Here is a 27,232-nt window from a genome sequence, read left to right on the forward strand (position 1 = left end):
GACAATTAAATGTGTAAACACCTAAATGTCTTACTTCGTTGTCTTAAACTAGGTTGTACATGAAAACCTAAAAGCTTGTTTTTATTTGAAATTGCCTAAAAATTCAAGAAAAATATGTAAAACATTGAGGAAAATAAAACCAACCAGAGTCCTCCAGTCTCAAACTTGTGAATGTGGTGAATGTGAGACTTAACTAAAAACATCTCATAAAAATTCATAAAGTCAATTATTATCATTTCTCACAGTTAAAATGCAATTTTATGGGTACTAAAGATACTTGCTTGAAATCCATGAGAAACATAACTTTACCACTTAGAATATCATTACAGAGAGAAAAAAAAAGAAATAAAAGAAATAAAAGGTTCAAACACTTGACTACTAGCTTAGAATCTCCCTTGAACTAGTACAAAATTGGCTAACATAATACCATTATTGGTACAACAAGAATGTACTTCCACTACCCGTCTTTTGTTTAACAAACTAATTGAGAAATGTTCTGAAGCCAAAAGGGACTACAGTACAGTTAAAATGCCTCAAACTTATAGCTGTGGCCATTCACAATACTGCTACAGAGTAGAAACGATCTTACGAAGTTTGAAATCTGAGTTTGTGCATCTACCAGCTTCATTTACATCCCAACTTCAAACCAAGTCCATCAGACATGCGAGACCTAATATTCAAACGAAATTGTATGACAGATTAACAAGACGATACAAAGTCACTGACAAAATAAGATGTTCGCGGTACTTCATTTTTTCATTATTGAGAACACTCAAAACAAAACCTCTATCATTTTGCTTACCGTCCTCCCACTCTACTTCCTCTACGATAAAGATCTCAATTTTTTGGATATATTAACAGCTGTTGATAAACATAAATATTAACAGATAATTTTATAAATCAAGAAAGACATGCAATGTATTTTAGTAAATAAATATCTTATTTTTCTTCCTTAATAAGTTATAATCCTATGCAACTAACTATTATTAGTTTTCCTTTTGGAAAAATACATTTTTGACACATCAGATATGAGCAGTTGAACAATCAAATCCCTAATATTAACTAAATGCTATATTTAAGATTTATTAAAGAAATACTATATTTAAGATTTCAAAATTGAACGATCAAGTCCTTAACATTAAAAAAATCCTATATTTTAGTCTTTACTAACAAAATTCATTAATATTAATGAAGGTACTGACTAGGCAATTTCTTAAAATAATGTTTACAGTAAAAGTAAAGTTAAATTATAAAAAATGTCTTTAAACTTGGTAGTTTGGGTAAAAAAAAAAGTGTCTAAACTTTCAACCGTTTCAAAAATGTATTTACAGTTAGTTTTAAATGGAAACCGTAAAAGTTGTGTTAGAAAAATAACCCTAAACTATTAAAAACTTTATAAATACCCAAAAATTTTAAAACGTTAAAAAAAACTTCTTATTGATCCAAATTATACACAAATTTTCTCAACAAACAAAATTTTGAGTTAAAAGATAAAATGCCACAAAATCTCACAAAATTCTAAAATAAAAATTAAAAATTTCTTAAAACATACTAAAACAATAACGAGTTAAATTAAAAAATGTATTGACTATTGACTCACACTAAACTTTTAAAAATATAATTAAACTTAAAAATGTTCAAAATTACTTTTAAGCTTAAAGAATTAAAAAGAAATACCCTTGTTATATCACTAGCCGTTAATACAAACTATTTTTCTTCTAGCAAAGTTGTTGCCCTCACCGGCGACAACCACCACCAAAATCCAATAACCCTTTCCTCAAATTTGGAAAAATAAAAGAATAAAAACTCAGCCACCCCTCCTTTCTTCTTTCTCCCTTCATTTTCTCTCCGATGACATTCCTCACACTTCTCCAGCAACTACCATCAGCAGCACAAGTTGACTGGATGGCAGACCCACAAGACTCAAAACCACATCAACGCATTTTAAAATGGTGGAAGCCCAGATTTGAAAGGAAAAAAAACAAGAATTGGAGTAAGGCCAAATCTGAAAAGGGAGAGGGTGTTAAAGGCTTATTTTACTAATATTTATATATGTGTGCGTGTTATTATTACCATTAAGTTTAAATATTGTGTTACTCCCTGTAATTCTAAATCGTTCATTTCTATGCTTGTACTTTTAAAAGGTGAATAGTTTGGTCCTTTCATTTTCATCTCTACTACTTTTTTAAATCACAAAATCTATATATTTTGAAAATATAGGACCAAAATAAACATCTTTTGAAGTATAAGAACCAAAATGAACCAAAATGGAAAATATAGGACCAAAATAAACTTTGTGAAAGTATAAGAACAAATGAACCAAGGCAAAAAGGGACTGAAGTTTATTTAAAACCATAGAATTATTATTGCCACATTAGCACGAGGATAACTGGACTTAATGAAACTATTAATGGCGGAACTAAAATCAAGCATATTTTCAAATACTAAAGACTTGATTGTTCGATATCAAAACCTAGAGACCTTGAAACAAACTTCAAACCTCAGACATGAAAAATATAATTTTCTTTTTTCCTTTCATATATTGCATGGATATTTATGCGATAGGTTGGAAATATAGATAGCATATTAATATAAATGCTCTAAGCTAATGCATCTACTATCTTAATAATATTCATTAGTTCTAAGCTAAATATATTCCCTCACAGTCAAACAGATGATTAATGTCGTTTTACAATTAATAGTAGAAGACAGCCTAATTCGAAGACTGAAACAGAGAAACTTACATCTATTTAACTGGGACTTAGATTGGAAGGGGATAGCCCCGGAGATATGCCGAGTCCACACCTGATTCTCTTTCCAATGCCACCCTTCCTGTCCTTGCCACCTGCAGATAAAGAAAAAGGAATTCAGAATTCAGAATCGTAGGCATTATTCCCCATTCAAGCATTACTTAGTTGATAATTACTCGGGAAAAAGAGTTGACAATGCATATAAAATGTTGAATGATACCATAGTTCATAAGATTTTGCCTGATATCTTATCTGTCAAATTAGATGATTTTGGTGTGTCAAACTAATCAAGGCCGATAATCATTGAGAGCTCATTTGGTAACCATTTCAATTTTTGTTTTTCATCTTTGAAAATTAAGTCTACTTCCTTTCATTTTCTTTCATCTTCTTACCATAATTGAGTAGGTTAAATTCTAAGCAAAATTTGAAAAACAAAAACAAATTTACAAAAATACTTCTTTTAGTTTTCAAATTTTTATTCGATTTTTAAAAACATGGATTTGTAACGCCCTGAGTTTATGAGGGAGATATGAATAGACCAATATCACATCTGAATAAGGGAATCTTGAGGACATGAAAGTAAGGTAAAGAAAAACTTAAGAAAATGAAAAGTTACTACCTATACCAACAAGATACACATTCCTTAACAGTGCTTAGCTCGAAACATTCTACGTTGGATGACCTCTTGGAAATTTTCCTAGGATGCATGTGAGTAACGACAAAGCATGCTGAAAGGACTCGTGTTGGTTTGTGGTGACAACTTTTACTCTGACAAGCCTTTAAGACAAGTAAGAAGGACGTTCCAAGGTCGCAGGGGATGTTGGGGATATGAATTTTGAATTTTGAACATGGGGCGTTGTATAAAAAGTGCATACCAAAGCAAAAGATTTAGAGGTGGAAAAGTTATAAGCCTAATTTTCAAAAACACAACAAAAAACAAAATTATTATCAAACAAAGACAGCTTATTCAGTGATCGTTTCATTTTTTGGTTTTGGTTTTTTAAAAATAAGCTTGTTTCCTCTTCATTTCTTACAATAATGTGCATCTTTTTTAAATCATTAGAATAAAGCACATAACAGAGGAAGAAATTTGAAGGTAGAAGAAGTGCCTATAAGCTTAATTTTAAAAGATTAAAAAAGAAAAAAAAGAAGTAAAGGCCTAAGGTTTTGGTTTTCAGTTTTCGGTTTTTGAAATTTGTCTTTGTTTTCTGTTAATTTGGTATATCATATTGAAAAAATCAGAGTACATAATCAAACCCCTGAAACAAAACCTATGAAAAATGAAACAAGAACTTCAGGGCCAAAAACAAAGATCCTTGTAGAGAGATCTAAAACGAAACCCCGAATGACCGATTTGAAAAAAGAACAGATACCCAAAGACCAACACCAAGTCGTCGTTCCATCTAGTGCAGCATCCACCAACATCGCACACCCACATCCATCACTATGTTAGATACCTAGATTAGTATAGGCAGGGGTAGAAGGGTAATTAGATATGTTGGAGAGGGAAGAAAGGGTGAAATTTTGGTGGAGGCAAAGGACTGCATTACTCCTTGAGAGAGAGGAGAAGCAGTAGGCCAGGTTCTATTGTTCTGTGTTTCGATTTTGTTATCTTGATTTGCTTTATTCTTAGTACTGATTAGTTGAAGTTCAATTGTTTGTTGATGATAATTAATTCCTGTAATCGTGGTCCATTATTTGAGAATCACGAATCTCTTTTACATTGTAATTTCTATTGGAGATATCAATAAAACATAGAAACTATATCGGTGCTCTATCACATTCCTCCGTTAAGCAATGGCAAAGCATTGAGATGCTTGTGCACAAACCCTCAAAGGATTTCAAATGTCACTACCATGCATATGGTAACATGCCTAGGCAGTTAAATCTAATATTGATCTACTTTACACTAATAAGTTGCGACCTATTACAAAAAAAATTAAATTAAATATCAAGTTTATGCTTTCGAGTTTACCATCACTTACCTAATATAATGTTATATCTTGAATATGGTAATATCAACAAATTGACAACAGCTCTAAGATTATATATATTCCATACAATTTAATAGAGAACTAATACTACATTAAATAAATAGTGCGTACAATTTTTTTTACATACGTGAGTATTTCGGCCAACTTACGTCCACCTCAACTAATCTCACGAGGGGACCCTTCTAACACCATGGATTGTAGGAAATTAATTTCTAAGTAGGTAGCCACCATGGATTGAACCCATGACCTCTTAGTTATTGAGATTGTCTCCTTTTTAACGACTAGGTCAAACTATGATGGTTAAATAGTAGGTGCAATTTAATAACTACTTTTTCGAAACAAGAAAAATTCACTCCTACAACACTAAATACAGGCCTCCGCATCTAAATCAACCAACAGAAAGCTTAGCATGAACTAATTTAATTTTATAGCTACAAGATCTCCAAGCCTAGAGGAGAATTGAATATTTTGTGAAATATTTTTACGAGCCAGCTGCATTAATTTAATTAGAAACAAAATTTTCTTTCATAGAATATTAAGCCGATGGTGACACATTTTGCAACAACGACAACTAGGTTGACCTAAAAAGCATTTATCATGATCTGGGACCCTTCAGGAGACCATCCACACAATTAATGGAAAATTGCAATGATGGACAAATTTCTAACGAACTCTTGCACAAAGAGTATCATCGTCAAATATCCAAATTTTATAAAATGACTAACAGGAATTCTTTCTCCAACTGCTAGTTTACAAGAGACCAAACGAAGAATACAAACCTCACATATCCCGAATGGCTCCAGCAACCGCTGCAATGCAACCATCTTGTTTAAATCGCCAGTGAGCTGAAGTAAATACGCAAGGTTGTAGCATAAAAATAGCCAGAAAAAAAGGAGGATTATTTAAAACTAAAAAAATACTTCACAATTCTTACTATTGGTACTACTTGTACTTGAGAGAAGTTTCACTTTGGCATATGATTAACATTTAACATCAACCGCACTAGTGCATATTCAGGGGAAAGAACACTCTGATGCAACTCTGTTTCCCCTTTTAAGTTTTAAAGACCTGAACTCTAGGGAGCAAGAATCCACTTTTATTGTCACTAATTTTGTCATTATATGCTTCGTTGTTTTGGAAGAATTTGTTGCAAATATTTGTATATGTAGCACAGAAATCATTACAAGGAACTCTTCCTCTACTTTTTCTAAAATAACCAACTTATTAGAAATGAATACAGGACAGAAATAAGTAAATAAACAATTCATCGCATCCTCAAAGACGTATTACATCAGTACAGGTGATTAAACTAAACTCTAACCCCAAATTGAGCTAGAAATTGCTGTATTCCTTCAACAGTGAATTAGTTTATGGGAAAAGACTCGCACTTTCTGCTCTGCTGGCATTAATAAATCTATAATAACACGTATGTAACTGTTCAATATATACACACACACAATAGTTTTAAGTTTTTAACCACAAAGATATCATTACATGCACTTGAGCAACATTCTCTAAACTGATCAAGGAAGAAAGATAACCTGAAGAGTAATTGTATGACCAGATACATCAACAGCTTTTGCACGGAAGATGTCAGCAATATCAAGGACATCCCTTCGGGCAGTAGCATTTGCTGCAATTTTTATCAACATTAATTCTCTCTCAGCAAATGGCAAGTGAGTGAGATCCCTGACCTGAAGAAGCCATTCCCAAATATTTAATAGACCATGAACTTGTACAAGTTGCAAGTTCATAACTGTAAGCTATGCACTTTTAAGACTCACAAAATCATCAGAAACGAAACCCCGAGCAAAACAGTAGAACACTAAGAACAAAGCAAACTTAAAAATCAAACAAGCCCAAAAACAGCTGAATATTGCAGACTAAAAACTTCAAAATGGATGATCACAGATCAATATTTATAGAAGGGAATGAAAGTAAATCTAAAAATAAAACACATAACTTTCTTACTAAAAGAATAAAAACTGAAACTAAAGACTAAGCTGTAAATAAAACTGAAAACAAGGCATGGTTATAAAAATAAATAAATAAAACATATCAACTGTCCTGCCCCTAAAAAAGAAACTCAACCTCGACTTAGTAACTTCTTAACTTAACAAGCCTTTCAATGAACAGCCCACATGGAGTGTAAGAATTGTCAAATGACTGTATGTAAAGTGCAAACTGCCACTACATGCCATCAAATCTGGAGGCTAGACGGCAGAATCTTTCATCCAATTTACTGTTTTGACTTTTAGGTTTTTCCTAAGAAAACAAAATTTTTCAACGAAATAATGTTCAATTTTGATACTTAATTAGGCTGCTAAAGTTAAACATATAAAAAATTTGAAGTTAATTTGAGTTTAAATATTCAATAGTTCATTAATACATTTATCTTCCAAGATGATTTAGAGACTTGTCACCTTATTGCGTCTTGCAAACAGAACACTGATTTCAAGCATTAGTTAAGCCAAGGAACTTGGTCCCACTTGCATTTAAACTTCAACATGAAAAAAATTACTAAACATGCTACCTCATGAAGATCTATTAATTTATGAAGCTGCTGAACCAACTTTCCAATTGATTCATCAGTTCCAGGAATCACAGTTGTAATACGAGATAATCCCTCCCTTTCTGCATGTCCTACAGCAAGACTCTGGTAATTTTCAAAATAGAAAACTATCAAGACAAAGCTAATGAAAATAAGAAAAAGTTATAAGAATCATAAAATTAGTACTACCTGAATGTTATAGCCTCTTCTAGAAATGATCCCAGTAACAACATTGAGAACTCCAGGATAGTCGTTTACTAGCATGGACAATGTATGTGATTGATGACCACTTGACTGAAAGTACGTAGAATATATAAAAAGTCAAAAGATTAATTGCAGAACAGATACTAAAAAACCACATATCTAAGAGATTCCCTCAACTAGCTAGCGTAAAAAATCATATGACAAAAACAATTGATATAATCATCTTTACAAAAGAAAATGTAGTATATAATCACAAGACATTCGTGCAAAAGTAGTTGGTCATCTGACCAAAAGTTCGACCAGATACAAAATATCCCATTCCTTTTGCTGGAAGGAACCAAAATTACACTTCCCTTGAACAATGTAAGCAGAAAATAGATCTAGAAGTCTAAGGAAATAAGTCCCCCAAGATAATCCTAGGTTTCATCATTCGTATTGTAAGACGTCTTCTTTTAGTACAACAATGCGGGTGGGGAACGAACTTCTGACCTCGACGAAGGTAGGTCATGTCAATTACCATTGAGTTAAACTCACTTCTGCTATTCATATGACATTGAAAAACAAAGGTAAAACAGATGTTTTAAAACAGGGGTTCAAAGAAATCTAAGGTCTTAGTCTCCAAAAACTTTCAAGTCTAAGGTGTCTCTTAAATCACCAATGGACCCAAATGCTTAAAACTAGTGGACAAAGGCATATTTAACTATATATCACTAACACTCCCCCTCACTTGTGGACTTGAAATAAGATAAAGGTCCAACAAGTAGAAATCAATATTTTGTTTTTGAAACGAGGACAAAAGTAGAAATCAATATGAATTGGGAAGAAAACAATATTGTAAGAGCTTGAACACCAGAACTCATTGAATCACCAGCTTTGATAATATCTTAAATCACCAATTGACCCAAAAAGCTTAAGTTAGTGGGTAACTATTGAAAGTAGAGACAAAAAACACACAAATTCACGTGAAAACCCGAGTACCGGGAGAAAAACCATGATATTTTTCTTTTTATTGTTTTCTGATAAAAAATTTTACAATAGGTACAATGAGGAGAATAAATAGAATATACAAGGGAATAAAAAAGAAAAAGATTTAGGAATTAGGGTAAATATTTCCATAATCTTTCCATAAATATCCTAAGGGCCAAGCCCACTAATTCCAACAGTAACAAAGACAAATTAATTATATCAGTAACAGTGTCCAATTTGTCGGCTTGGCCTGGTTGATTTACTGAATTATTTGCAATGAAAACAGCTTGTTCTCTGAATCTACATCATATTCTTTGGAGATGAGACATGGAATTGTTTATTTGACGCTTTGACTTCTCCATTTTCAGGGTTGAGGGCTGTAGAGAAACTTAGAATGTGGCTCGGAGTTGTAGAGAAACTTAGAAAGGATCACAAAGTTTCTATTCCATCTACCTTTAATGAGAAGAGAGTGTAAGGACTCTCTTCAGGGAGAGTTACAAACTTTACTAATAGCTATCACAAAATACAGTCACCTCCTTTCGAGATGGAGGAACTCTCCACAGTACAGAGCGGGTACAAACATTAGCGTACATATATATATATAACAACCTTTAAACCCAATCAATAACATTAACCATGGTTAGGTTGGTTAGGTTGGTTAGGTGATTTCCCTGAACCACCCCTCCTAGCATACGTGTGACTGTTGACTGTTGGAGACCTAACAGATTCTCTTTTAGCACATAAGAGATAGTGTACTTTTTTTAAGAAAAAAACATAAACAGAACTTTTCATCAATATAATGGAAAGAAGGTAGTGCTCAGAATAAAAGGAGACAAAGATCACAGAGAACATACAGAATGTAGCGGAGTGCACTCGGCTATCTCAACTAGGTTGATACAACCTTAGTGCTCTCATCATATCTCAATCCAAAATATACCCATAGATGATAGAACAAAATGCAATACATCATTAAATGCAATTTCAATGATTTGGAAGGAGCGAGGAGCGGTAGTGTTGATTCAGCCAGCCAAAGCTTTGTTGGCTATAGGTCGTGTCCATTGATGCTTAAAAAAAGACTAATAATTTAATTTTTTTTGTTTTTTGTTTTTATTTTGGGAGGTTTGAAGAAAGGACTGGAAGATAGTAGTATCTTTTTTGTTGTATAATCTCATCAAAAAGTTTTATGTTGACTTTGACTCACTCTATGTTGTGACAAAATGGGGCTCTCCTAACACTTTTCTTACTCTACCCTCCTAAATAAGTATGAAATGAATGGTGTTTCTCTTCAAAAAAATATTTGTGGAAAGGAAATAACAATGCAGGGGTTAGATCACAAGATCTCATGGACCACCTACTCTAATACCATCTTAAATGACCGATTGACCCATCTACATTGAGTATTAGACTCTTTCCATTATATCAACGAAAGGTTTTGTATCCTTTTAAAAAAGCATCACCAAAACAAGTAAAAGATTCACACAAAGTTTCTTCGTAACAATAATGGAAATATTTGAGAATAACATACGTACGTACATCCTCATCATAGAGAACACCCCAGTGAGCATCAAGAACTTGATCTGAATGAAAACTTTCATATGGCTCCACAGGATATACATCACCCTGCAATATTTACATAATCGTGTTTAGTGACAAGTATGAACAATTCCCAACCAACAAATAAGCAATCATCCAAATGGGGAAACAAACACCCTAAACAAATTGTGGAACAAATCTCGTAAACAAAAGAAAGCATTTATGCCTTTTCAAAGATAGAATCAATTTATTGCAGATAATGGAATTAGAAAAGGGTTATTGATGGCCTTTTCTTTACAAGAAAAAAAGGCCTATTCGGTAGTCGATCTGGAAACATAATTTTGAAAACAAGGGATTGAAAGGAAAATGAATTGTATTTCATATTTTCAAATGTATGTATTGTAGCAATTCCAAAAATTAAATTTGAATCTAAACAATTTTTCAAAATGTGTTTGAAAATACATTCATAAACTATGAAACAAATTATAGTTACCCACTCAAACCTATTGAATATAAACTATAACTAATTAATTTATAAACTTGTTTTATGTTCAAATTATTGTATAATTATTATATTGTAGTATCAAATAATATATATAACATAAGATTATTTTCAAATATAGCAAAAAGAACTAAAATATTTACAAAATATATAGCAAAACATCACAGTCTATCACAAATAGATTATCGAAATTTTGTTATATTTATAAATATTTTCAGAGCTGTTATTTAAAATAATTTCCCTATATTATATATTACATATTTTAGTTTACCAAAATAACTGAGTTTATAAATTTCATACTATGTTTGTTGTTGTTTTTATCCTTTTTAATATAAGTCTGCATTTTAGAACTTTAAATTCAAATTTGGATACTCTTAAAACAAAAAAAAAAAAAAAAGACACCAAAGTTCAAGGATAAAAGAAAAAAGAAGAACTTTATTTTAAAACGAGACAAATCTCAAATTTTATTAACAAAACGAAACTAATGCTCAAAGTACATAAGAATTACACAAATAGCACCCAAATGAAGAGATCGAGGATCAACACACCAGGATATCTCAACTAAGTTCACATCATATCCACCAAAAAAACTAGCATCAAAAGATCAATCATTAAAAAGGCCAAATCCACACCCTCCCCCAAATCTTGGGGAACAATGATAACCCATACAAGAAACAGAGAGGAAGAAAAGAAATACAAAGATACAGCTGAGGTAAAAACTATAGGAAAAATCTAATGATCTGGAAAAATAAAAACCCCAATTTTAGTTAATCTCCAGAATGCTATAAGCTTCAAAATCTTTATTTAGGGACCACCAAGTTGAAGCATTATGAGCATCTTTTTCTTTATACTCTCATGTCTCCAACTCCCACCCTCGATCTGTCTCCTCCCATGTATGTTCTTAATCGTCCACCAATAACTAAAGTATACTCTTGTCGGCAACAACCTCTATGCGAATCTTCCGTCTCAAAAGACTCTTTTTGTTATCGAATCCAAAACCAAGTGATGAGTTGCTCATTGCCCTTCGTAAAGGTAAACAATGTTGCACTTATCCTATTGCTTCTTGTGTATCTTATGACCAATTATCATCTCCTTGATGTTCGTTTGTTAGATCTCGACTCCGTCTCGATACCTAAAGACCATTCATAAGCTTTGTCACATTCTCAATGGCGTAATGCAACGACTGAAGAGGTGAAAGCCTTAGATGATAATCGTTCTTGAGATTTAGTATCTCTTCCTGCAGGAAAAAGGATTATTGGGTGTAAATAGGTGTTTGTAATTAAGGTTACTCCTGATGGATCAATAGCTCGTTTAAAAGCACACCTTGTGCTTAAAGGTTATGCTCGGACATATGGGGTTGATTACTATGACACATTCTCTCTTGTTGCTAAACTCACTTTGGTCATGTTATTCATTTCTATGGCGGCATCTCAAGATTGGCTTTTACATCAACTTAAAATCAAAAATGCTTTTCTCCACGATGATCTTCGGGAGGAAGTGTATATGGAGCAACCACCTGGGTATGTTGCTTAGGGGTGAATGATAAAGTCTGTCACTTCCATAAATCTTTGTATGAGTTAAGACAGAGTCCACGTGCATGGTTTGGAAACTTTAGTCAAGCACTTGAGAAGTTTGGAATAAAGAAAAATCAATCGAATCACTTAGTTTTCTACCATAGATATATGAGTGGAATTATTCTAACTATTGTACATGATGATATTGTTAGAACCGACCGTGATACATCAGGCATATTGTCTCTCAAATCTTTCCTTCAAAGTCAATTTCATACTAAAGATTTGGAAGTGCTACAGTATTTTTTGAGCATTGAAGTAGTAAGAAGCAAGAAAGTTATTTTTATATCACAGAAAAAATGTGTGCTTGATTTGATCTCTAAGACAGGATAATTGGAATCCAAGCCATGCAGCACTCCGATGGTGCCTAGACTACCACTCTTAAAAGATGGATAACCATTTAAGGATCCTCAGAGATATAGAAGACTGATTGGGGAGTTGAATTACATTACAGTAACACATCCAAACACAGCTATTTATGTCTTCACTCACAGTGAAACACTGGGATGCAGTACAACAAATTCTCTGTTACCTTAAGGTTGCACCTGGATGTGAGATCTTATATAAAGATCACGGTCATAAGAACATTGAATGTTTTCAAATGTTGATTGGGCGGATCAAAAGAAGATGGAAGATCGACTTCTAGGTATTGTGTTTGTAAGAAGCAAAACATAGTTTCACAATCAAGTGCTGAGTAAGAATATAGAGCAATGACACAATTAGTGTGTGAAATAAAGTGGTTACATCAACACTTGCGTGAGTTCGGTTTTAATACTACAATTCCAACTAAATTGTGGTGTGACAATCAAGCTGCTCTCCATATTACATCTAACCCAACGTTTCATGAGTTGACTAAGTACATCGAAGTTGATTGTCATTTCATTCTCAAAAAATACAACACGGTCTATTGTCTACTGGATATGTGAAGACTCTGGATACGTGAAGACTGGAAAACAATTAGGAAATATCTTTACAAAAGCTCCTAATGGAGTTCGAATAGAGTAACTATGTAACAAGTTGGGCATGAGGAGGTGTTATAGTATACATGTAATTATAGGAGCTTATCAGTCTTTTGTTCTTTATTGTAATTTGCTAGTCTTTATTTATGGCTTCTGTGTATGGCTATATATATTGGATTCTATTATATAGAATGCAACAGGAAGTTATTTCATATTTGTTGACTATGTTTTATCTCTTAGTTTGTAATCTCAGATATGATGACATCACTAAGAAAGTGCCAAAGTAGTTGAGATGTCCGAGTGCCTCTCCTAATCCTTTGGTCTCTTTATTTTGCTCTTTTGTTTTTTTTTTTGAAACGGAGACAAGGACTTCTTTATTAATAAGAACTCAAAGTAGAAGAGAATACAAAAAGAGACAAAAAGAAGTAGTAAACAAAGGAGACCTAGAGGGATCAGGAGGCGCATCCGGACATCTCAACTAGGTTGACACCCCCTTAGCGCCAAACACCATATCCCGAGCACTAGCAAACAAAACTAAAAGAAACAATAATAAAAGCGACCAGCTTAGTACAAAGGTCCAGAAAAACAGAAAAGGACTGGGAGAAAACAACAAGAAACACGAGCGGGAGTGGGGGGTGCAAAAAACAAACAAAACTAAACTGGGGCAATCCTTCAAAGCATCAAAAACAGAAGAGGCTACGGGCTGAATAAACTGCAAACGTTGAAACTGAGGCAGCATAGGGTTAGGCTGGATGAGAAAGAAAAGCAGCCCAGTTAAGGTAAATGTCTTGAATGGAAAAATGAGCGAACTCCTTTTTAAGGGAACACCAAGATGCAGCTTTAAGTTCTGCTGCAAGCATAATTTCTGCTCGGTCTAGCTTTATCGAGGAAGATACGCTGATTTCGTTCGAACCATACTTCTGAAAGTAAAGCTTTAGACAAATTGTCCCAAATGATGCTTGATTTTTTGGGCAATCTTGGACCCGACAGAATTTGAACCACACTAGCACTTAGTGAAACGTCAAATACCCAAGATAAATTAAACAAGGAGAAAATCCTTACCCAGCAGAAGGAGGAGACAAGACAGTTCAAGAAAATATGAGAAAGATTCTCAATAGCCTTCAAACATAGGGGACAAATCGAGGGGGAGAGGCATTTTTTGGGAGCTTTTTTTTGCAAGATTTCAGAGCTATTGAGGGACCTGAAGACCATAATCCAAATCAAATATTGATTCTACATGGGCTGCCTGTTCTCCAAATTGCTGAAAAAAGACGTTTATTCATTGGGGAGGCAGATTTTAAGTGAGTTGAAAGAGACTTAACAGAAAATCGGCCTTGAGGATCAATGGACCATGATCTAACATCGTCAGAGTTTACCACTTTATCAAAAGAGAGAAGGGAAAGCAGTGATTGAAAATCTACAAATTCATCATCCTTCATACTTCTTCTATGTTGAAGCTAATTTTACTATGTCAATATCAATCTTTCGACTTAGGTGGTTCATGAAGAAGATTATTTCTATACGAAAGAAAAAGTTGAGAGTGGAAGGGTCGAAATTTCCAAATTTTGAACCAAAAAAGTGGGTGGGTTCTGAGATGCAATGCATGGTCTAGTACGGGAGGGAGATCATTTATTCATAACTCCATCGGTGAAGATAAACATGGGTGGAAAAGTTTCGGAAAAATGTTGGGAGACTTCAAGGACAACCATGAATACAAATCTGGTTCTCTGCCCCAATCATGTCCAACACTATTATGAAGCAGCAAAACAAAAGTACGAAGGGAAGCTATGCAGAGATAGCAAAATCAAAAGAGACATCCAAGAACTCTTTCTTTGATACCACAAAACAAAGTACAAGCAAATATTGGGTGATTAAGAATTGAGTAGTCTTCAAAGCTGATTTTGATAATCTTCGGGTTGTTTCAAATCTTTTTGAATTTGATAGTTGGGTAAAAATTGATGAAGCATTAGAACTCTTTTTTCACTCAAAAGTTATCATCAATCTATTATTTGTAGATAATTCCTTGATTGAATTGGAACGTGATTCTTTGAAGTTCATTGAAAATCCAGGCAAATGGCAAAATTTTGGTGCCTTTCATTTAAGTTTGAAAAGTGGAACAATCTCGTGAATGAATGTTATATTGGAAAGGCTATGGAGAGCGGATTAAAATAGATAATCTACCACTTGATTATTGGTGTAATAAAACTTTTGAAGTGAGAAGCTGAAACTATCAACTTGATTAATGTCTCAGAATCCAAAATTCAAGTGAAGGAGAATATGCGCGGTCTCATTCCAGCAACTATTGAGATATCTGATGAAAGAAGAGGAAACATTTTTTTAAAAATTTTGAGGATATTTTTTTATCCAATCCACCTAGCAAAGTACAAGGTGATTTATTTACTTAAGATTTCTCTAATCCTTTAGATATTGTCGGTCGGATTACACCAAGTTATGAAGGATGAAGGTATTGAGGAACATTCATATAGCTCCAATTTTGACTTTCTCCCTCCTTCGAACTCCATTCCAAGCATGCAAATGAACCCTTTTAAGTTGTCTAAAAGACTTCAAACATCATCATCCTAGGTCATAAAAAACTCATCGGAATTGCAAAGCAACGTTGGATTTTGGGAAATCTTCTCTTCAACCTCCGGCTAATGGCAATGTAAAAACGGATGGGAGAAGACAAAAGGAAGTTAGAGAAATTCAAGAGCAGTTCAAAATCAGAACCACCAATCAGGACAAGCTTAATTTTCTCGCCAAAGGAGACTTTTTTTTAATTTTATTCCATTTGAAAAGTCACTTGAAGGAGTCCAACAGTCACGTATTTGTAGCATTAAAGATAATAATAATGTTGTCTATGAATAAGAGCGCCAACAAGGCATCAATGTCCATGAAGGCCAATAATAATGTTCATACTGGAGTTGCATTCGCTATACCAGAAAATGAAAATCTGCTATTAACTTTGAAGTTTGGAATAAAGAAAAATCAATCGAATCACTTAGTTTTATTTTGCTCTTTGTATAATTCTCTTGTATTCCAAGCTTTAATATTATTAATAAAGAGGGTGGTTTCCTTTCAAAAAACTATTTGTTGGGTTTTTTATGAAGATTTTAAGAACAACGTGCTGCAGCTTCTTATTGGTCCAACCCTTAAAATCTATTGTAGGTAGATAAGGAATACATATTGTTCCTCCTTGAATTTTCTCTTTAATAAAATGCTTATCAACCTCAATATGTTTTGTTCTAACATGAACAACTGAAATATGGGCGATAGAAATGGCCGCTTTGTTCTCTTCTTTTTTAAAAAATGGAAATGGGACTCGTTATTAATGGATAAAAAAGAGATAAAAGCTCTAAATACAAGAGGGTTATACAAAAGTAAACAACAAAAATGCTCAGTAGATTCACCTGGACGTCTCAACTAGATCGACACCCCCTTAACAATCTCATCATATCAAAGAACAAAAGCAAAAAGCAAATGAACTCAATAGTAAGTCATGGAATGAATCTTTACTAGATCGTGACTAGTAAGGAATTTGGGAAATTGGCAAAAGTAGCAAACTTTTGGCTTTCGTTTCCAAAAGTAGCACTTTTTTTTAAAACTCGTAAAACTATTTTTCTTGGTCCATCTTGGGCGAAATCGACCTCCAAGATTTCCCTAAAATATAAAATTTTCCAACTCATCGATTATTTTAGGTTTTCCTCTTGATAGATATTAGACCGAGATTCTACAACTTTTCAAATCTTTTCAAATCTTATTTAATTTTCTTTTATCTTTCCAAAAAATTTATTCAAATCTTATGTCAAATCTTAATAAAAAATTTTTTCTTTTCAAAAATATTATGGATCTCGGTTCTTCCCAACAAAATTCTACTGAAAAAGCCTAAAAACTTGATAATCTCCGTTCATCTCGAGCAAAATTGTACCCACAAAGCCTAAAAGAATTGATAATTTTACGGATAAAAAAAGTTAGCTAAGATTTGGGAAGATTTGAAAACTTGTTAATATCAAATCTTCCCAAATCTTAACTAACTTTTTTTATAAGTAAAATTTGAAAACATAGATTTATGAAAAAATTTCAAATTTGAAAATAACTCGTTTTTTTTCTATAATCTTTCTCAATCTTATACCAAATCTTAACTAATTTTCTAAATTCTTATAGAATGTTTCAAATCATATTCTAATTTATATGTTCCATAATTATGTTGACAAGATTATCATAGAAATATTATTTACAATAAAAATTTTATATAAAATTTGGCAAGATTATAATAGAAAATTTGAAGAGTGACATAAAAAATTTGGTTGATCTTAGTTCATCCGAATAAAATTGTACGGAGAAAGTTCAAAATTATCAATTTTTTAAGCTTTCTTGGTACAATTTTACTTAAGATGAACCGAGATGTATAATTTTTTTGAAAAGATAAAAGAAAATTATTTAAAGGTTTGGTATAAGGTCTGGGAAGATTTGAATAGTTTTCTTGAAAAGAAAAAAAAATTAAATAAGAATTGGAAAATTATGAAAATTGGTAAAATCTCGGTCTAATGTCTACCGACATGAACTAGAAAACCCAAGACAATCGATAAGTTCGAAAATTTTAATATTTTAGGAAAATCTCGTGGGTCAATTTCACCCAAGATGGACCGAGAAGAACAGTTTTATGAGTTTTTCAAATTTAATGTGGAATTTGCCCTGAGCCATTTCTTTTCCTCTCCAATGAAATCCTTGGTTGGAACTTTGTCAAAGCTGATGAGTGCATTATCGTCGTAAAGGGGGTTTATAATGATTTTAGTTTGGGAAAGCATCTCCAACTGCTTGCGAGTCAACCACCAATCATCAGAAGCAAACAGTTTTGTAATAATCCATAAATTATCAAGATCAACCTTGTCCTTGACCACTCTGTGATTCTTGAATAGCCACTGCTTGTGTCTAGGAACAGAATGGACAGTAGCTTGATGAGTTCTAATCGGGTTGGTGCGAGGACTAGGTGCCTTGTTCCGGGAATTTGCTGCTGAAGAGGTAGTGCTAGAATACTTGACCATCTCTACATAGGAAGGTCTGTTTTCTGGAAACTGGGGGGAGGACTTTGGGGAATTACCTGAAAACCAACAGGTGTAATTGACCTTTTCTACAAATTTAATCAACATGTTACAAAAGGAACACCATCCTTGCATACTAAACCCTACATCAAGAGGTAGATATGATAAGATATGCCTTTTGTAACCTAAACCCTACATCAACTGAGTATCCGCAAACTAAAGATATGATAAGGCAACCTCATTCAAACCAAACCTAAATGACTATTATGTTTCCATCCACCCCCTTTAATGTGAATCGACTTAAGACATCCACGACAAGTAAAAACAAGAAGGGGGACAAAGGGTCCCGTTGTCTTAACCCTATGGAAGCATAAATAGATCCCTTTTGGGTTCCATTGATGAGAATAGAGTACTTCACATTCCTAACACAGTCCCACATCCACATCCTCCACTAATATCCAAAAAAAATCCAAATCAATGTGATCATAAGCATTTTCAAAATCGAGATTCAGATATTTAATTATGAAATTGCATTTGAAATACATACTTCAATTAAATATATAGTTCAGCGCTTCAGAAGTCATGAAAAGCAAAAGTTTCAGCAAAGCGCTCATGTTAAAGAACAAAAGTACATACAGTTGATGTAGAGACTTGGCCTTTGAGTGATTGAATTGCATCCTCTACAAATGAGTTAATTGGCCTCGAATCTTCAAGATCAGGATAAGAGGCTGCTGAGAACCTCCAAAAGGGAGCTGTCTCCCCCCTTTTCTCCCTTCTCAATGCTATCTATACACGGTCAAACAAATTTATGTACATTAAATATGAATAATTTACAATCCATACACCAAACAGCATGCACATAATAAACTTTATCAATGATATTCATATGTGAATAAATATAATATGTACATGATAAACTTATGAAATGACATCTAAAGCTATAATCAACATAACCTAGATAGAATTTCTGTTTAAGATATTAAATATGCATAGATAGGTCTGTGTAATGCATGGTAACATATATTAATCACCATATTAGATAGATGATCACTTACTTAAATTATGCACCACATACAAATATCCTAAATACTTACACTTTGTTCATTCTTATTTTGTGGGTTCGGACATGGAAGTCGAAAGAAGCTTTTCTTCTTTTCTTTGAAAAGGAAACAAGACTCTTACAATAAAAGTCGAAAGAAGCTTACTAAAAATCAGCTGGAGAAATGGTTAATCATTGTCACATTGTCCCTAATGACCTAACTTTATTGGATTTTACTGGGGCATATGTAAAAGATGTTAAAGACAAAAGAATGATCAGACGGCATTGCAGGTGCAAATCCCCACCCCCACAAATAGTTGAGCTAAAAAGAGAAAAAATTACGACAAAGGTATTATTTTACCTTTCCAGTTCTAGCAAGTTCTCTAATTCCAAATTTACTGAAATTTCTTTCAACAGCAACCAGCTTACCAGGATCTCCGGTCACCTTAGGACATTAAGAAGGAACAAATAATCTATAATATGCCACTAATAAATAGAACACAGGTAATACAAACGAACATCTTGAATTTACACATAATGACTTCGATTGTATAATGTTGAGTGTCTATACTTGAATCATTTTATGGATTATTTGGTAGAAATTGTGAATAGAATATTTAGTAAACCATGAATTTATGACCTTTGTATCATGCACAAATACCCAGTCATTTTAATAAATAATTAAAAAATATTGTCAAAATTTTTAAACATTTTGTTTATAATAGCACTGCAAAAAAGCACCTTTATTCTTTAAAGTTTTATGTCTTTCATTATTTCAATGCAAATTTTGTTCCTCGTTAAAAAAAGGTTAATAGCATTGCATAAAATAAATTTTGAAATATATATAGCATTCTTTTTTCTTTTTCCTTTTTAAGGAGATAAACTTTCCATTAAGGAAATCAAAAGAGACTAACGATCAATAATACAAACTCAAAAAGGAGAAAGAGAAAACAAAACCAGCAAAGAAGGATAAGACCACCAAGAAAAGGTAAGTTCTCTCTCTCACTTTTTCCGCTCTTCTCCCCTCTACCGTTCGGTCTGTTCCCTTCAAAACAGGGGGCCATCTTTCCTCAGAAGTGGGCTTTTTCAACCGTTCCAAGGGTGCCAAAGGCAGTAAATCCTCTCTTATTCCAAAAATTCTTAAACACTATATCCGCAAGCAAACCTCCTTCAACAACGTGTGGACTGCCCTGCTAAAATCTGAATTAAATGGGGTTTGCGACCTTAAAATTCCCCCTTTGGACTCTTTTCCGAATAACACCATAAGCATTCAGTTTCTGTCAACAACCCAGATCTCTTGGAAGTATACAGCTCTAAAACCCAAGTCCCTGAGCATTTTTCCAAGTCAGTAAATAGCTCTTCTCCTTCAAAGTGTCTCAACACTTCAAAATCCTCCACCTCCATTGCAAAAACATCTTGTCAGCAAGGCTCCTCTTGTAAAGCTGACTTAAGTCCTAAAGTCCAGCCCGAAATTTTATCTCCTATCAGTGTTAGCAGTGAAGAATCAGTTGATCTTAGTGAAGTTGACCGTAAATTGGATTCAGAATTCGAAGCGAGGGACTTAATTGTTTTGTTTAATAAGGAAGGTTTTCTCCCAAATAATTTTCCACTAGATTTGCCTAAAGAGTTGATGTCAATAGTCAATGAATGTGGAATTATTCTGGCCTAACTTAAAAGTGCAGCCATCCCTAAAGAAAAGGTTTGCCCGTGGTTCCTATGGTAAAGTATCGCTGGCTTTTCATGGTAACTGCCAAGTATTTAGTTCAGGCAAAAATGTTAATGTTTTGTGCAACTCATCTTTAGAAGTCTTCATTGCCAGAAACTATAGTTGCTCTTCTAATATTTCTCAAGATTATTCTATGAGATTATCTTGTTCTTCATGAATCAAGTTATGGTTGAAAAAGGTGCTGGAATCTATTAAAGCCTATGGGAGAAATTTTTGGTATATATCTTTAGTACTTCTTCATGCATGGGGGATGAGTTTTCAATTGGAACATCAATTTGAAGATTCAACATGGTGTGTTAAGGCGTTGTATAGGATGTACAACCTTTTGCTGATGCTGATATTATGAAAGATTTTTTTGTTCCTCTTCTGGGTTTGGACTACTTTGGCAAGTTAGCTTTGAGTTCACCGGTTGCATCTTTTTGCTAGTCTCTAGATCCGAATGATTTCCTTTTGAGAAAGTTATTTTGTTATGCTTTGTATTTAGTTCTCTTCATTTTGGATCTGTTTTATCTTCATTTTTTCGGTTGGTTTTCGCCTTTTTAGCTTGTTCTTTGCATTTGTTTTGTTTTGGTCATTTTTTCCTTTTATTGACCGAGGTCGTCTTTGGGCAGTTTGTTTGGTTGTTTGTCTTTATTTTTTGCTCTTTGTATAATTCTCTTGTACTTTGAGCTTTAGTCTCAATTACCTTTATTAATAAAGAAGCTTGTCTCCGTTTCAAAAAAAACATCACGTGTTCCAAATATACATATTACATGCTTGATTTACAATGATACTTAAACAAAGTGGTCAACTCCAACGATTATAGAACATGGTCCATTGATCCTCAAGGTCAGTTTTCAGTCAAGTCTCTTTTGGCTCACTTAAAATCTGCCACCCCAATGGATAAACGTCTTTTTTCAACAATTTGGAAAACAGGCAAGCCGGGAGAATTAATATTTTGATTTGGATCATGGTCTTTGGGTCCCTCAACAGTTCAGAAATCTTGCAAAACAAAGCCCCTAATAAAAGCCTCTCCCCCTCAATTTGTCCTCTATGTTTGAAGGCTAGTGAGAATCTTTCTCATATTTTCCTAACCTGTCCTGTCTCTTCCTTCTGCTGAGCAAGGATTTTCTCCTTGTTTAATTAGCTTGGGTTTTTACATTTCACTAAGTGCTAGTGTGGCTCAACTTCTATCGGGTCCAGTTTTGCCCAAAAAATCAAGTATCATATGGGACGATTTGTCAAAAGCTTTACTTTGATAATCATGGTTTGAACGAAATCAACGTATCTTCCATGACAAAGCAAGACCAAGGGCAACATGTAGCAGACCTTAATGCAGCAGCTTGGTGTTCCCTTAAAAAGGAGTTCGCTAATTATTCCATCCAAGACATTTTCCTTAACTGGGCTGCCTTGCTTTCTCAACCTACCTAATCTTTTGCTGCCTCAGTTTCAATGTCTGCAGATACAGTCTGTAGCCCTCTACTGCTTTTTGAAGCCCTGAAGGATTGCCCCTGTTTTAGATTGCCCCCCCCCCCCCCCCCCCCCCCATTAGTTTCTTGTTGTTTCTTCTGATCCCATATCATTTTCTGGACCTTTGTACTATGCTGGCTGCTTTTATTATGTTTTCTTTATTATTTTGATTGGTTGTACTCGGGATATGTTGTTTGGTGCTATGGGGGTGTCAACCTAGTTGAGATGTCCGGGTTCGCTTCTCAATCCCTCTAGGACTCCCTTGTTTACTTCTATATTGTTCTGTATTTTGAGTTCAATTAATAAAGAAGTTTTTGTCTCCATTTCAAAAAACAAAAAAACAAAACTTAAGGCCTCAAATGCCTTCTGCCACTTCTTCAACTTTAAATGTCTGGCTAACGCCTCAACGCGTAGAAACTTGTCTTACCCTTCTCAATTTGGCCTTTAACGCCTAGTAACCTAAGAAATGGAAACTTAAACCATAAGTCAGATACTTAGTGAGAGATGTTTTGGAAAATCTTCCTAGGAAAACAATAGAGTCAACAAATTTATTTTCATTAAACAGGCTCTCAACAACGCCTCTTTCATTAAAACATAAACCACACATTAGCCTTTCATATTCTTTTCACCAAGAACATGAACCATTCTCACGCATAGACTGATGTGATGGCCTTTTCATCAGTATCCCTTGGAGAATTTCCTAATGCATTTCTTGTTTCTCAAGCTTGCTAACCCAATACACTTCCTTTACGCATTGGCCAGCTTCGTCATGTGATCCTACTCATTATGTGCACATAATAGCAGCACAACATTTCAGCTCTCTCTTAACAAAATCTCATAATAACCTTCTTCTCTTCTGCCCTCTTCTCCTATTTATAATAGTCATAAGTGGGGATTAGTCACTCATTAAACTCTCTTAGTTCGCCAGCTCCTGCTTGAAGGATTGCACGTGTTAGTTCAATATTTCTCTTAGTCATGCTTAAGCTTAACCTTAACACGTAGCCCACTAATTAAACCCAATTAGGAAATTTCCTCGAAGATTCCTAACTCTCCTCACCTAGCATCATCTCACATTAAACTCCAAAACGCCTAGCTTGCTCTTGGCTGCAGTTCCCTTCATCTTGTGTCACCTAGCTTCAATGTCAATCATCAAAACGCCTACTTCAAAACTCTAATCTAGTCGCAATCAGGCATCTCAACTAGGTTGACGCCCCTTGAGCGACCTCATCATACCCAGAAGAACAAAAGCAAAAAGGAGAAAATAAACGAACAAAAGCAAAAGGGAGAGAATGAACTCAATACTAAGCCACGATCATGAGTACTTACTAGACCTTGGCTAGTAAGGAATTTAGTACAAAGAGAAGTAGCCATAATAAAGAGAAGAAAAGGTAACAAAATAAAATAAAAGCAACAAAATTAAGGCGGAAAGATGAAAGCTCTCCAATTTAAGTTGAGATCTTGGATTGTGTAGCTTTCGAAAAGTTTTCCAAGAGGAGTTATTTATGTGTGCTATATCAAAGCAATCAAAACAACCCATTGATCTATCATGAAAGAATATCTGGTTTCTTTCAAACCAAATTTCTGCAGTTATGCCAAGATAGCTTTCACCGCATTCTCCCAAAGTAGTGTAGCTTCTTTATGCAAGTTGGAACCTCTTAATAAAGTCTTCACTTTGTCTCTAAAATCTGCTCCAAAAACCCAAGGTAGATTAAACTCTTTAAAAAGGTTTTCCCAACACATAGCCGATTATTTACAGAAAATGAATAACTGCAGTGGATCTTCTTTATTCTGTAGACACAACGGACAATTGGAAGGGGATAGGCAGTTGTTAGCCAGTTGTTAGGCAGTTTATGTTGCATATCTGAGGATACATTCAAATTTCCCATTATCATATCCAAAACAGAATATTCACCCTTCTTGGACTGTCGGACTTCCAAATGGCTTTATATAGTGACCTGTACAAAGGGGAGGAAGGGGATAAGTGATGTGTAAGGGACTTAACCGTGAACTTCCAGCTGCCATTTAAAGACCAAACCCGACTGTCTTGATTTTGATAAGGAATTTTATCTACAATTTTACCGAGGAGTGGTTGGAATCCTATGATTTCCTCATCTTCTAGCAAACAACGAAAATAATTGACCATGATGCCAAAGGGTAGAAGATGAGAGGATTGAGAATCATATGATACAGCTCGTGTCTTGTACGATTTTAACAACATTGTTATATACCTTGACCAATCAAATAAAGAATAATGATGGTATACAAAAGGAAAATGAGAAATAACCTTAAATGCCATTCTTAACTTTTTTTTCTACTAACTGAGAATCTCCCATCACCCAGACTTGTAAATATAAATTTTCTTAATAAACAAATAACAATTTGACATTAAAACAGATAGAATTGATTATTGATTAAATTAATAAAAGAGAATATACTTTTTAAGATATTGACATGTGTTTTCTATGATAAGATGCTGATATTCAAATAGAAGACTGGTCGTCCACCATGCAATAAATGAATGTTTTGAAAGAATCTGAAAGTAGTTACCTCAATAGTCACTGAATGTTCTGAAATATCCACAATTTTTCCTCTGAAGATGTCTACTAACCACATTATCTGAATATTGAAAAAAGAGAGGTATAAGACTGAAGTTGAAGATGATGATGGAGTGATAGAAATCGAAGCTTTAATAATTCTCAACAAAGGATATTAGGTTTTCTTTAATGAGAAACTGTGCCAACTATTAGAAAAGAAAAATCAGAGGTGCAAAATACAATAAAAAACTTAGTGCAAGTCATCACCTCAGCACGAGTACTTGAATCTGCATTGAGTTTCATAAGCACCAACTCACGCTCCACTTGGGGCTGTCTTGAGATATCTTCTACCTGATTAATTGAAATATCTAGAAAGGTATGATAAATGGCATAGTGACTGCTTATTCACTTCTCACTAATATTCGTTTATTCAAGATAGGTTTCAATATTAGATCACAATAATGTCAAGTCTTCCATGACTGTCCCTAATCATTTACCCTAAGAAACAACTTACTAACTAACTCTGGAAAAGGAATCATGGGATTTTTAAGATCTCTTTATTGGATAATTCCAGAGAAGAAATTTCTTTCAAGGAGTTCAATAAAAAAAAATTTATAGGAAACAGATGTATATATTCCAAGCAAGACAAAAGAACCCTCCCCACACACACACCCACGCACCCAAAAAGACAACTAAACAAGTTGTTGAAAATCATGGAAAGACCATAATTACAAAAGAATGTGGTGTACATCAAGAAACCATGTAAACCCAACACAAGAAATCCTCAAGTCATCTAAGGAACTCAGGAGGAGTTGAGGTTAGTTGGAGAAAGATGATTCAAGATTTGTGCTACAAGTTGATTGGACAAGAATTTTATTGAGAGTGAATGGTTAAGATCAAGTGTTATAGAAGATGTCTCATTGTTTTTAAGATGACAAATGGCCTGAGGGATGTTTGGAAATTGACCAAATATTGGCTAAATGTTTAACATACTCCGAGGCAGCCAAGAAGGATTGTTTTGGTGTGACCAAGAGGTGTCAAGATAACCTCTATAGCACAAGGCTAGGTGGCCAAAGACATTGGTTGACAAGGCTTGGGGTGCTAGGTGTCACGGTCATACTTGTCCAGGGCATGTTTGCCTATGGCCATATGCCCGAATACCCCCAATTTATCTTATCTTTATGTCTTATATCTAGTTTAGGTAGTTGTTTTTCATTTTAAAAGTCATAAAGTTTGGGTGTGACATTTCGGCATTTTCATATGCAAGCCTACCAAAGCTGAAAATGTTCAAAATGTACTATAGGGGAGGCATAGTAGTTGAATCCCCGCCCAAGCATTGTCGTACTCTTTGCAAGCAAACCTTTTCCCTTGCAACTGACAATTTTCAATGCATATTGTAACGTTGATTTCAATGTATTTCTTTCTTTCTCACGTTTTATAAACAATTTTCTCAAGAACGCAAAGGAAGGTTACATTATACGTCGACTTTGTCCATGACTTTCAGATTTTGATCGGCTGACTTGTTCATCGAGTTAGAACAAGTGCTGCACAATCGTCCATCCCGAGGTTGAAACGCTACGATTGTGACACCAGGTAGGCGTTTTGGAAGTGTTAAAAACCTCAGAACACAGTTAGCATGTGGCTTAAGCCATGTAGCCAAGTGGGGTGTCTTGCGACCATAGGCCATACGGCCAAGGCACTGCCATGTGTCACAATCACAACCTTTCAGATACGGGAAGGGCGATTGTGTGGCACTTGTTCTAACTTGGTGAACAAGTCAGTCGTACTAAATCTGAAAGTCACAGGCAAACTCACTATATGATGTAGCCTCCCTTCACGTTTTGAGAGAAAATGGTTCTATAAAACGTGAGAGAGAAAGAAAAGCATTGAAAACATCATTAAAGAAAGCATGGAAGATTGTCGATTGCAAAGAGTGGGACAAGGCTTGGTGGGAAATTCAACTAGTGGATCTCCCCTCTAGTACATTTTAAACATTTTTAGGTTTGACAGGCTTGCATATGAAAAATGTGAAATATCACACCCAAGGTCAACGACCTCAAAAGAAAAGTAACAAACTAAACTAAGTACAAAACATATAGATAAGGTGGTTTGAGGATGTTTGAGCATGCGGCCATAGGCAATCAGCGCCTAGACAAGCATGCTCATGACACCATGCATGCAAAGGGGCAATGCGACCAAATGCTAGTCAAGATGGCATGGTTTGTTGAAGCCATTATGGAATGATTGAGAGTTTTACGCGAGCAAGAGGAAGCCCTAGGCGTTCTAGGCAGCAAAAATTTATTAAAGAACCCTCACGAAAAAAGAGGTAGACAGCCAAATGATAACCTAAGCTTGATGAGCTAAGAAGTGAGGTGAAGTACAAGTGGACAACATGCAAGACATCTAGGTTTTGCC

At 34.3% G+C, this 27,232-nt stretch overlaps 1 protein-coding gene across 1 annotated transcript in view; it reads right to left on the bottom strand.

Annotated features, from left to right (window-relative positions):
* Window positions 1-245: 245 nt before the first annotated feature.
* Window positions 246-27,232, bottom strand: part of LOC101208212 (acetolactate synthase small subunit 1, chloroplastic) — a 34,508-nt gene continuing 7,521 nt past the window's right edge. Inside the window, exons 3-13 of the mRNA XM_004139048.3 lie at window positions 25,085-25,168; window positions 24,831-24,899; window positions 19,470-19,553; window positions 18,706-18,855; window positions 9,999-10,085; window positions 7,485-7,589; window positions 7,278-7,400; window positions 6,286-6,438; window positions 5,524-5,589; window positions 2,745-2,845; window positions 246-670 (exon numbers count right to left, since the gene is read on the bottom strand). Coding sequence (XP_004139096.1) covers window positions 2,762-2,845; window positions 5,524-5,589; window positions 6,286-6,438; window positions 7,278-7,400; window positions 7,485-7,589; window positions 9,999-10,085; window positions 18,706-18,855; window positions 19,470-19,553; window positions 24,831-24,899; window positions 25,085-25,168 — 1,005 coding nt within the window. The 3' untranslated portion in view covers window positions 246-670; window positions 2,745-2,761. The remainder of the gene's footprint in view (window positions 671-2,744; window positions 2,846-5,523; window positions 5,590-6,285; window positions 6,439-7,277; window positions 7,401-7,484; window positions 7,590-9,998; window positions 10,086-18,705; window positions 18,856-19,469; window positions 19,554-24,830; window positions 24,900-25,084; window positions 25,169-27,232) is intronic.

Source organism: Cucumis sativus, chromosome 1, assembly GCF_000004075.3.
Source record: "Cucumis sativus cultivar 9930 chromosome 1, Cucumber_9930_V3, whole genome shotgun sequence".
Classification (NCBI taxonomy): Eukaryota; Viridiplantae; Streptophyta; class Magnoliopsida; order Cucurbitales; family Cucurbitaceae; genus Cucumis; species Cucumis sativus.